Source organism: Onthophagus taurus, chromosome 7 (assembly GCF_036711975.1).
Source record: "Onthophagus taurus isolate NC chromosome 7, IU_Otau_3.0, whole genome shotgun sequence".
Taxonomy (NCBI): domain Eukaryota; kingdom Metazoa; phylum Arthropoda; class Insecta; order Coleoptera; family Scarabaeidae; genus Onthophagus; species Onthophagus taurus.
The window spans coordinates 9,841,733-9,854,047 of NC_091972.1; the positions used below are offsets into that span (position 1 = coordinate 9,841,733).

The window sequence follows — 12,315 nt, forward strand, 5'->3', positions numbered from 1 at the left end:
CGGGTCTTCGTGGAAGTGTTCCAAATGCCGATCTTAGGATCATAGAGCGATGGCAATACTACGCCACGAGTTTAATCACCTTAACCATCTACAAATCGAACAAAATGAGTTTGGTAAAGGTCTCGTACGCTCCAAACGATACGCGTTGTTTAATTAGTTTGACGTAGTCTTAATTGGTTAGTGTGGTGCTTCTCTTCAGAGTGAAGGCGAGCTATGAATCTTGAATTTCTTGTACTTTTAAAAGAACGTTTAAATCATGTTTAAAAATATAAGAAAAATTTAAAGTTTTATTTAGACATTTTATGAACTTAAAACAATCTATGAAACAGCAATTTAAAAGTCAGTTCTAAATTTTAAGCTAGTCCTAAATATACTAGAATTATACTATACATGTACTCGAGCCGTGTATCGCTAAAGACGGCTGAACTCGAATGTTTCTACCTCTAGGTCGAGTAGTTTTAGTCGAGGTTTTACCATAATTTTATTTTATATACAATATTAATTCAAATAAAGAGATATTGGATAAAGTTTTTCCCAAAACAAATAACGCTCATTAAACATTTTAGAAAAAGTACTTAAATTTAAGTTTATATCTAAATATTGTTGATTCTTTAAATCAAATTCGGGCCATTTATAGAAGTCGGTATTTGGATTGCCAGTTTTTACGAAATTACCCCAAATCGTCGTAAGATAATCAACAATTTTACTTTCAGGTTCTTCTGTGAACATGGGTGTTCTACGTGAAACGTAAAATAGATACAATAAATCATCGTGATGAGATGCACCTAGAAATTTAAACTATATTAGTTGGGTTCAAAATTGTGTCTAAATTTTTACCATAAAGACCTGTATTGTTGGTATTGGGCACATAGAAGAACGAATATTTTCCTTTATAACTAAATCTGTAATAATACACTTTGCTGGAAAGGTATTGAGTTAAAAGTTTCGCTCCTCGGTTGCTACTAAAACCAGCTAAGCAATCGGCGTATATGTCAGCGATGTTTTGTCGATTAGACACAAGAATTTTTTTATTTGGAATGTAGAATTCGCGTAAACTCTCGCTAACGTTTGAAGAAAATTCGGTGTCTCTTTCGTAACTGAATACAATCGGCCAAATTGTTTTGTAATCTTCATCGAATTCTCGTAAAGCAGTTTTATTATTAACGATAACTAAAATCATTCGTTGTTTTATTTAGATTTAAACTAATACTAAAAAATAATATTTACAATAAGATCTCCCACCAAATTCATCTTTCGTAACTCCAATTAAAACAGGAACATCAGCAACTCTTTTATTAACAATTGATTTTATTGGGTGTTCCACCAAAAATCTTTCCTGCCCAAAATCTGGTTCAATAACCGCCCACCATAAACGAATAGGCTCATTAAGAAACTCTTTATACCCCAATATATTATTAGATAACTCCTCCGAAGTTTTTGTTTTTAAACATTCCACAAGATCATTAATTACATCTTCAGGACAATTCACTAGTTGAGCTTGTTTTCTCGCCAATCTCAATAGATCCGAGGCAAGTGGTTGCGCCCCAAAACCAGAAGAACTCATTGCGATTGCTTTATGAAATAATCCTTTAGACATCGGAGAAACCATGTGAAAGGTTACGCTGGCTCCTCCAGCACTATAACCACTTATGGTTACATCTTTGGGATTTCCTGAAAAAGAAGCTATGTTTTGCTGGACCCAACGAAGAACTTGAACTTGATCTTTAAATCCGTTATTCCCTGGGGCTTCTTTAGTACCAGTGGCTAAAAAGCCGAGGGTTTGAAGGCGATAATTTGAAACGACTAAAACTATGTCTTGATCGAGGAGATAATGAGGACCATAAAATTCACTTGTCGCGCTTCCTTCGTAAAACCCACCGGAATGAAAGAAAACCATAACAGACTTGTTTTTATTATGACTTTGAGTTGGTATCTAAAAAAAATTTCTTTTTATAATATATCGAAATTTAATTAATTCAACTTACATGACGAGTGTAAACATTAAGAAATAAACAATCCTCTTGGGTCACATTTACGAAAGATTGCGGACAACGAGGTGGATTTTTAGTGGCATCGTAAACATTTTTCCACGGTTTCGCAGGAACCGGAGGCTGATTAATAATAATTAATTTAAATAAATTTTTTGGAAATTTTATTACCTGGAATCGTAAATTTCCAATTGGTGCTTCAGCATATCGAATTCCAAGAAATGAAAAAATCTTTGCGCCTTTTCTACTGATTAGGGTCGTTCCTTGAAGTTGTCCCAAAGGAGTAGATACAATTAAATTTGTCTCTGATTTGAGATTACCATATACTGTTATAAATAAATAGAAAAGAAATAGAACAGTTATAAATCGCGACATGGCGAGAATCAACTGAATAAATTTTTGTTATTGTTGGTGTTTATATCTTAGTGGCCTGGAAATTCCTATGACGTAAGTCCAATGAAATCAACCGTTTTTTATATAGTAAATGTAACAAGCACAGGAATTGCTTCTTTAAATATTTCCTTATAAGTTGAGTTGTTTATTGGTGTCGTATTTATTGGAATTTAGGTTTGTGTTACTTTAATTAAACAAAGAATGACAAGCGTGATTGCCGTAATAACACTGCTTAACGTGGCGTATAAGATATTTTCAAGCTTCATCTATAATAAGAATGAGCAAGTATGCGGAGGAAATCTTGGGGGATTACGAATATGACTTTGATGCGAACTGCTTGTTCATTTCAAACAGAGTTTCGACTCGGTGGACAGGCAACAGCTCTTTTAGAACCTAATGCTGCTGAGTATCCCACAGAAATTGGTTAGTCTTGAACAATTAACATTGAAAGAAACCAAGGTGGTGGTAGCAGGAAATATGACAGATATGTTTGAAATCAGATGCGGAGTCAGACAGGGAGATGCCTAGAGGAAGACTTCGTAAAAGATGGCTGGACGACATGAAGGATGATTTGGAGTAGACTGCAATGGCATAAAAATTGTTGCGGAGGCCAAAACCCACCAATGGTTGAAGAGCTAAAGGATGAAGAGTTAAACAACTCCTAAAAACTCATTAATTTTAAATTAACCTATTTAAACGATTTTTAATGACAAGTTAATGACGTCTCTTCAACTACAAATACCAGAAATTTTTAAAGAAAATTCAGTTTGCTTAGTTCTGCCGTAAGTAACACTTGTTCTTATTTGTGTACTAATCAAAATGTTTTTCCAGATTTTCCCAAAGACGATTTACGCCAACCAAGTGCCGTTCTTTTTGGAGCTCCCCCCAGAGTTAATTATGATTGTTTTATCTTTCTTGGATCCTAAATCCCTTTTGACTGCTGCCGGGACTTATCCCAAGGTGATGGAAATATGCCAAGGACACACGACACTGCGAAAACGATTGAGAGCTGCTACAAAAGCTGAAAAGGAAGCAAGAATCAATTTTTTCTTAAATCCAAGTCGTGGATGTGTAATTAGAAGAAATGGACCGCTTGGAAATTGCACTACGAAAATTGAAGTTGCTAAAACTAATTTTGTGGGTTTGGATTTAGTTTGTAAGGTTAATGAAAATGTTAAAAGTAAATATAGGACTATGAATCATGTTTGTACATCTCGAAATTTTAGATTATAAGTTTATTTTACGTTTATGAATTTGATTAACAATAAAAGTAATTTCTTAACTTATTTATTCTATTATTATTAACATAGCTCAACTAAAACTAGAACTAACACTAAGTCTCTTCAGACTCATTGAGGAAAACTCGAATACCCCACCGTCATGGAGATCTTTAATAGGACTACAATATCGCAGGCAGTGTCAAGGCTGAAGTTACTATTGTATTGGTGGTTATAAAAATCTGTATCACATGAGAATAATAATAATGGAAATCGTTATTGGTTATTCGCGTTTCAAGCCTCAATAAAGTTTTTAGTAACTCATTAAACTTGAGATCTTTGGTAATGTTTTAAACCATAAGTTTTCTTTCTGCTGAGTTTTCTTCTATCGTTCAATGGCTCCGTGCATGAAATTAACTTCCACGTACAAGTGGTCCTTTCTCAAAAATTTATGTTCAATTACGTCTAAGTCAGTTTAGTCATAATAGTCAGGTTTCTATTCTGATGTGATTTATTTCATTCCTTCAAACTATTTGCATAAGCAATAATTTTTCTACTACCTCGTTTTCCTTTTAATTAATTCCAGGCTTTGGAGTAACAATATGCGTGGTTACAGAGTTTCATAAATCGTTAAATTAAACTTTTCTGAGAAACACGTCAGAAGAGCGTATTGGCAAAACTGACTGGAAGTCGAATGTTACATAAAAGATCCATTTCCTTAGAATTTTCTGCAAAAAAAAAGAAAGCTTATTGTTTGTACCAAAAACTTAGGCTTGAGTCTAAGTAAAGTCCATTAATCGACTTTTCAATGTAATGGCTTTTCATTGTAAATGTGATCCCTAACGATTGGAAAATCAATCAACTAACTCCAGGTTTTGGCGTGACGATACGCTTTGTATGGTTACAGAGTTTCATAAATTGTTTACTTTTCTGGAAAACACATCAGAAGATTGGCAAAATCTTTTCTGTAACATTCGACTTAACATTCTGACTGAAAAAGATCGATTTCCTAAAAATTTTCTTGTTGTTAACCTAACTCAACTTTTCTTTGTAAAAAAAATGTTAACAATACAAACGACTAAACATCACAACGTGTGGTATCTCTCCCATTTGTAATGACATAGATAATAAACGTAGCGTAAAAAAGGGATACTTCCCATGGATCTCTATATTTCTTCTACCTTTGGACTGGTGGTAGTTTCCTGGGGCGATTTCGAGAAGAGAGATCGGGAGTTAATTTACCAGATAGCGATCAAAGGGAGCTACGGTCCGTGTTGGCGGTCGTAAGTGGTCCACGGGGGGCGCGCTCCGGAGGCTTTGTCGTTGGTGGAGGGAGCCCCCCGCGTTCATGCTACCGGTCTCGACTGAGATTATTAGTTCCTAAACGTCGACAACACACTATGTTCGCTCCATCTACCGTGTGCACACCTCTTTATAACACGTTTTTACCGCTGTGTCGGATCAAATACCGTGTAGAAAAAATAGAGCTTTACGTCAAGTATCTAAGCCCTCCATCAATAAAAACTGGATCCATGTATTTTTAATTGTTGTGTCGAAATCATGTAGACAGTCACTTTATTGTCGTTTTAAATTATTTCTACATCGGTGATAAATCCGTTGGTTATTGCAAAGGTTAGAATTGATAGTTAAAATTTAACAAAAGAAATTTTTTAGTTGGTTAATTGATTATTTATTTTATGAGATTAATGTGTCTAAGACATATCAAACTAAATTCTGTACTAAATAAATTTCATAGTTCCAAGGTAAAAAAAAATACCAAAGATGCCGGAAAACTCTATGCCCCAAACAACTTCTTATTTTCACACTGAACACGGGCATCTGTCGTGTACTTAGTACGATATAACGTGGAAACGAGACATTGCAAAGAGACGAAGATGTCGTTGTGAGGATGTTAAAGCACAGTGGGGATACTGGGGATTTCGAAGGGAGGTTTTGTTGTAGGTGGATTGTCAGGGGGATGCCGCTCGATACCGAACGCCGCGTATAAATCTTATTACTGCGAAGAACGAGGCGGAGTCAACATCGGTTTGTCAGTATCCGACGCGTCCTCCGCTAAATTAAATATTGCGGCGCGCCGACGGAGCTTGCGTCGGCGTCGCGACGCGCTCTCTCCGTATTGATCTATCCATTTCCGCACTCTGCACCCCCATTTTTATTTGTATTTTTTATTTTCAGCGCTTTGGTGTTCTCTTCGTTTTGTTTGAACTCGTTTTACCCGATGTATATTCAAAAGTATTCGTAATAATAGGTTTAAAATAATAAGCTCGGGATGAACTTTCATAACAGTGAAAACATGTTATCATTTTTATTGTTTTCATTATATACTTGAATATATCCTAAAAAAAGTTCTAAAAATTCTCATCCAGAAATGAGAATTGTTCATCCACTCATCAAAATCATGCTCTATGAAAGACATCTTTCGGTTTGATAACATCTTCTCCAGTTCTGCAATTTAGCTTCTAAGTCCCACTCAGCTTCTACTTCATTGTTATTTAATGATGACCACAACTTCATCTTTGATGATTATGCTCTCGAATACATTATGCCAAGATTGCTTCTTTTAAGTTTATGTCTTTTAACGTTTTAGTAACATCATCTTCTCAAAAAACTTTATTCACAAAGATTTTTTCTGTAAGTATTCTTTATCATTTAGATCACATTTTAATCCATAGGTTGAAGCGGCAGTGGACTCTTAAAGCTAAATTGTGGTTTAGACCATAAAATAGGAAGAGCTTTCGAAACCCTTCTACGAATACGTCTTTGGTTATCAATGCTTTGTATGGGATTTTTTAGTATTAGTACAAGGCATAATACCAACTCTATCTTTGGGCGCGTTTCTGCTTCCTTTCGTAGTTCTCTGGAAATATATAATTTGTTTCATGAATCACGCAGTTTTTTCTTGAATTGTTAATTACATAAGCATGCCGAATTAGAGAGCTTGTACTTACCTCCATAAAGCAACACAAATCATCTGCTCTTTTGCAATGCAAATCATCAATGTAAAAAAAAACAAGCTTTATAATATTCCACATATTTGTAAAGGTTTGACATATAAAAGAAGAGTCTATTAATTTTGCTGAGGTTTTTCTAAGAATATAGCCAAAAAATTCTGCCAACACACATTGAATTTTTCCAAACAATAATTGACAAAGAAGGAACGAAAAAGGGGCAATATAAATAAACAAATAAAAAGTGCCTATTTCATTTTTTCTTCTCGTAAAAGCTCTTGATATAATTTCTTCTCCATTTTCGGATTCTAATTGTATTGGTAATGACCAAGACTTTTTTACTGCTCATTGCCATCACCCAAATTCGCTACCTTGGAAATATGGAAGTTTTTGAAAGTAAATTCATCGTAATTATCATAAGTTAAAGGTTTCTAAAAGGAAAAATTAAATTCTGTCTAAACAGTTTCTATAAACACAACGTTTGGCTTTTTAATGGCCTTGTTTAAATATTGCCATTTATGGTTTTAACAGTCTTTCGCAATATGGGAAGGATTAAATGCGTGCTCTAACTCAAAACATGTCGCTCTCTCACATTTGATGAAACAACCCCACCACTAGTCTGCTCTCTCCAATACAGTGTTCTTAGAAAATCTGTTAGTATAAAATTGAAATGGTTTCAGTACATACTTTTTGCAGAGTGATTTGCATTGGGTTTTTCTTGACCTATTTTTCAAAATTCTATTTTCACCAGTGTAACTTGAACTCTTTGATTTTGTTCCTGTCTTCTACGTGCTTTACTTCTTATGGCTCAACATTTCGCAAAATACTAAAACATGTTCTACATTCTAGGTGCAAAAAGAATTGTGCTGATAAAATACCGCTGAAACAAATTTTGTAGTTAGGGTTTAATGGATTTACAATTTTCAGAAGTCTTTATCAACACTATCAAGTAAAGCTGATCGAGGAAGTTAAGATATTATTTCTACCCTAACATGGGCAAAAGCGACACAAAATAAAAATATCTCGATCATCTGCTGTTGGACGATGACAAAATGGCCGCAAATTAAAGAAATAAAATACAAATTTGTATATTTTTTAGCATTAAAAATAAAAAGGTTACGCCCCTCTATATATATATATATACGGAAAATTAGATAAAAAGGCAAAAATGTTACCTGTCCTGCTTTCACTTTTCCTTTTTTTCTGTGTTATTTGACGCCTAGCATTGCTGACAACCATAAATGTTGCTGCTGGTAAGATGAGTTCTTCACCAATCGTTTTTGGTTTACTTTTTTAAGCTATGAGTTGAGACTCCGTTCTTTAAGCTGCCTTATTGCGACTGATTTGTTTGATGTTAATGTAGCAATGTGGGAAACACTTCTTTGAATAATTTAAAATTATTTGTTCTCCCTTCCTAAAAAAATCCAGGTGTTTTTGCAGAAACTGGCTAAGTCATTTCACAAAGGTTGCTTAATTTAGTTGGTTTCATAGAATCATTTTCCACTACTTAGCTACAAATAACACACTGCGGTGAAATTTCGTCAGACTCCAAAGACAAAAACTCTGTAACTCTTAACAGAAGTAGCTGAATAATTTCATTTACGAAAAGAATAATTAGCCTTGCTGCTATTATTGTTACATTTTGATGTTGAAGGTGTCGAAACATTTTCAACAGTGTCTTCACTTTCATGATGACTTTTTGCATCACTTAAAGAGATATTCCTACTTGCATCTTAATTCTCCATTTTTAGTAATTGCAGAATTAACCAAAGATTCCTGGCTCTATAGTACTAAATAGTTTTAATTAGCCGAACTACCCAACAGTTCAGTTTCTTGGGTTGTCAACTGACAATATTACTTAGCGAGGTTGGTTTTTGAGAATATCAGCTACAAAGTTTCATTTTAATCGTTAGGAATAATATGTAATAAATCAAATATTGCTATATAAAAATCAATATTGAATTTGGCCACTTCATTATTCTTTAAATAATTATAAAAACAAAGCAGTCGCTATCAAATAAAAAATAAATAAAAAAAGCGTCAAAGATCACCCAACCCAACCCAACCCAACCCCATTAACTAAAAACGTTATATACTTCTTTCTGTTAAGTAATGTTAAGCATACATAGTTTAACATTTCTCCCTGGCAACCAATTTAATTTCTCCTAAAGAATGTCTTTTCGCATAACGCTGTATTAAAAAATCTGAAACAACGTTATAGGCTTTATTTGCAACATGGAGACATCTTACCGTATTCCTGCTTTGTAACCAGATCTCTACTACTATTTGATACTTTGAATTAGCAAATGCTTAATTTATTCCATTCGTGTTTTGTAATGTTGTTAGTTTAAGACATGATCAAGTTTAACGTTGAATAACAATTAAAACTAAAACTAAAATTAGCATTAGTATTAATACAAGACCTAGAAGTACAAAAATTCGGGTTTAGCCGTCTTAAGAGACCTATGGCTAAACCCGAATGTTTGTGGTTCTAATGTTAGTTCTAGTTTTAGTTCAATAAAAATGTGCAACAATCTAGCGCTAAATAACAATTAAAACTAGAACTAACACTAGACCTAGAACTAGAAACTTTCGGGTTTAGCCGTGCGTCTGAAGATGCAGCTTTAGTTTAGTTTTAGTTCAATGTAAAATATACAACAACCAAACAGTGAATAACAACTAAAAGTAAAGCTAACACTAGCACTAGAACTAACACTATTCGATAGAAGCAAACCAACAACAAAACTAGCTAATAATATACAAAATAGTCACATTTAATAGAAAGTGTTAGAAAAAAGATTAAAAATTGTTGATAAAATAATCTTTAAAAAGAAATTCAGAGTTATCATAAATAATTCGCCCAACAAAATAAATAATTTCATTCCAATGTCTTTATGGATAAATCGCAGAAATAAAATAACAATAATAATAATACAGCCGCTTTGAAGCGGGATTGCTTCCCCGTAGGGGGAGGTTTTGAAATGCGAAACAGAGGGGTGAAATTTCATCCCTGGCGCCGCCGCCATTCGTGCACTTGTCGTCCTGGTAACGCTCATCACTGGGGCGGAGCATTCGATCGAATTACTAAAAGGGGGAACGGGACGGCATCCCCCGACGGTCTCCTCTTGTGTTCCTCCCCATCCCCGTTGCGCGTTGGTAAATAAAGACTTCGCTCTCCACCAAATCTAATAAATCCACCGTTTTGGATCGAACCCGGACGACACGAGATACGAAATTTCTACACATTATTTGTTAGGGGGAACCTCCAACTCAAATTTCCTCCTTTGTCTCTTCACTTTAAAACTTAAAACTTTTTAAAACTGAGATATGTTATAAAAGTTTCAAATTTGTTCTACGCAGACATTCGTAATATTTTTAATTTTAGACTCGTTTTTTCATTAAGTTTTACTTAGGATTATTTTTTAATCTCTTCTTTTTTAAGGGGGTGTTTAAAATATATGAATTTCATTAGCGTTTATGTGCCATATGTGTTGGTTGGGGGTGAGTAAAATAGCAGCAATCTTTGACCACCCGGAGATAACTAAGCGTCCCTGAAATGCGGTTAATCCGGAAAACGAATTCGTTTCAACACCAGCCTTCGTTATTTGCGTGCCGGATTATACCCCGATTTTAGGGGCTTACCTCTCAGCTATAGAAACCCAAAGCTCGATTCGAATGTTTACCCGGTTTAATGTAGCAAAATTTTATTTACTATTTTTCACCCCCGAACTCAATAGGTATTAATATCATTCAAAGGGGACACTTTGTCAAAACATCTGGACTAGATTAGTTAACTCCTAAAACATACCATTTTTATTAATTTTTTTTTGTAAATAAAAAAGCGATATCAATCTGTTTTTTAATTAATGTATTAAGTTTAGTTAGGAAAATGATTATAAAGTTAATATTTTGGAATGTATTTGATGAAATAGATTGACTTGTCATTGGATCATACGCCAACGAGCTCCGTAATGCAAATAACGCATCACAAAGGCCTTATATTGCCACCGCAGGCTTCGGTCCTTTGTCGGGATTATATTGCGCCCTTTGTCTCAGGCTCGTGCTCTCGAACAAATATAGTTGAACGGCGGCTATAGACGACGGATTCATTTTCATTTTTAGTTTGGTACGAAGCTGAAACGCCAGAATCGAACTCTCTGTGAGTAAATACTATCTCTGAAATGTCCACATTCTTTGTCTTTATTTGATGTAAGCTATGTACCATTCAAGCACTTTATTATTTTTAACTATATATGAAATTAATTCTCTTTTATTTCATGTTAGGATGAAAATAAAAATGAAGCAAAATTAATTAACACGTTTATGAACACGTCTAGGATAGAGATCGCTCCATTTTAGGGTCAAAATACAAAATGGTAATGACTCTCTCCTTATCATTTTCAACATAATGCATCTATGATAATAAACATACCAACGATTTAACCATTTACTAACTTTTTTGTGCGGAAGCCATAGAGGCTTATTCTAGCTGCATTTTATATATACTTAATGAGGGCGACCAAGCTATCTTTCCATCTTTTTTAAGATCGTCCTGGATGCTAATCTGCAATCTTTGATAATGCTTAGCAGGCTATTCCTTTCCGTTCATGAATCGTGCTAATTGCAAAGTCTCCTGAATGCACACATCCACATCTTCCACCTCGCATTACTCCAGAATTTCCTTCTTCTCTGATCCCATAATGTGTTTCCAGTGATTACTGCCAAAATCACCATCTCGTTCGCACCATCCTTTTGGTTTCCGCTAAGTCTGCCCGTACCTCCGTAGTATATGTTATTATTGGCCTTACGCAGGCTTTGCATATCCTCCTAAACTTTGTTTGTTATTTCTCCAAATGGTCTTTTTAGTGCTAACTTGTTAACCAGTTTTCTTACGTTGTTCTTAAGTTCTCCATGAAACAATATCCTTACGCCCAAGTAAGTATAATCTGATTACAATTTAATTGGTAACATTTATCTACATGTTGACTTTTTCTGCCGGTATTCTAAAAGCCTGCAGCAACCAATACAACCCATCCTTTCAATATTACTTTGTCCGCTTGTCATATAACCTCGTCCAGTAAGATGTTGAAGATTTATTTTTTCCAACCCACCGGAAGTAGACCACAATATCTTTATACAAAAATAAGTTGACTTTATAAGGTTTATTGATACCCAGAGGCAGACATTTTTCCATTTGCAGATGATACTAAGGATAGTGTTCCATCTCAAGGGAAGTTATGCGGCAGTGGGAACCAGAACTGATATGGCGCTTCGAATACTGTAGGTACTGGTACTGCAAATGATGGAGAATTGGACTAAATATACAGAAGAGGGATGTAATACTAGGCTTCAACAGCAAACGCACGAACAAAAGCTTCCAGAATATTTCGAAGATGTTAGTGGTAAAGAAAGTCACAACCTAGCAGTAAAGAAAACAAGCTATCAAGCGGCTGAGCATTGTGAAAAGAACGACGAATAAAATGTTGTTCGTCATAAGAGGACAGCCGACATCAGGGTTGATCCAATTTCTCCTTAGTTCTGCTCAGACTCTTTATTGTATTACTACTGCACAGACTCTTTCTGCTATTTCCAGTCTCTTTCTTCCATTACAGGCTTTTTTCCAGTCTCCTTCCTCTCTGCCCAGTTCCTTTTTTGTGTTTTCTGTCTCGGTTCAGTCTATTCTAGTATCAGTCTCTATCAAGAATTCATGCTCTCGTTTTGCCCGTTTCTACTCCTTCTTGTTTTTCC

General features: G+C 34.8%; 1 protein-coding gene across 1 annotated transcript; it reads right to left on the reverse strand.

Moving 5' to 3' along the window:
• Nucleotides 1-269: 269 nt before the first annotated feature.
• On the reverse strand, nt 270-2,456 carry LOC111423896 (esterase FE4-like). Its single transcript, XM_023057277.2, has 5 exons — nt 2,160-2,456; nt 1,986-2,111; nt 1,228-1,933; nt 838-1,170; nt 270-785 (listed from the first exon to the last, which is right to left on the reverse strand). The coding sequence occupies exons 1-5, from the start codon at nt 2,361-2,363 to the stop codon at nt 499-501; spliced, it is 1,656 nt and encodes a 551-aa protein (XP_022913045.2). The 5' UTR covers nt 2,364-2,456; the 3' UTR covers nt 270-498.
• Nucleotides 2,457-12,315: the final 9,859 nt, after the last annotated feature.

Coding starts and splice junctions, on each gene's coding strand:
- LOC111423896 (XM_023057277.2), bottom strand. CDS start 2,363: ATGTCGCGATTTATAACTGTTCTATTTCTTTTCTATTTATTTATAACA. Junction 2,112..2,159: donor TTGGAAATTTACGATTCCAG/GTAATAAAATTT, acceptor ATTATTAATCAG/CCTCCGGTTCCTGCGAAACC. Junction 1,171..1,227: donor ATTTGGTGGGAGATCTTATT/GTAAATATTATT, acceptor GAATGATTTTAG/TTATCGTTAATAATAAAACT.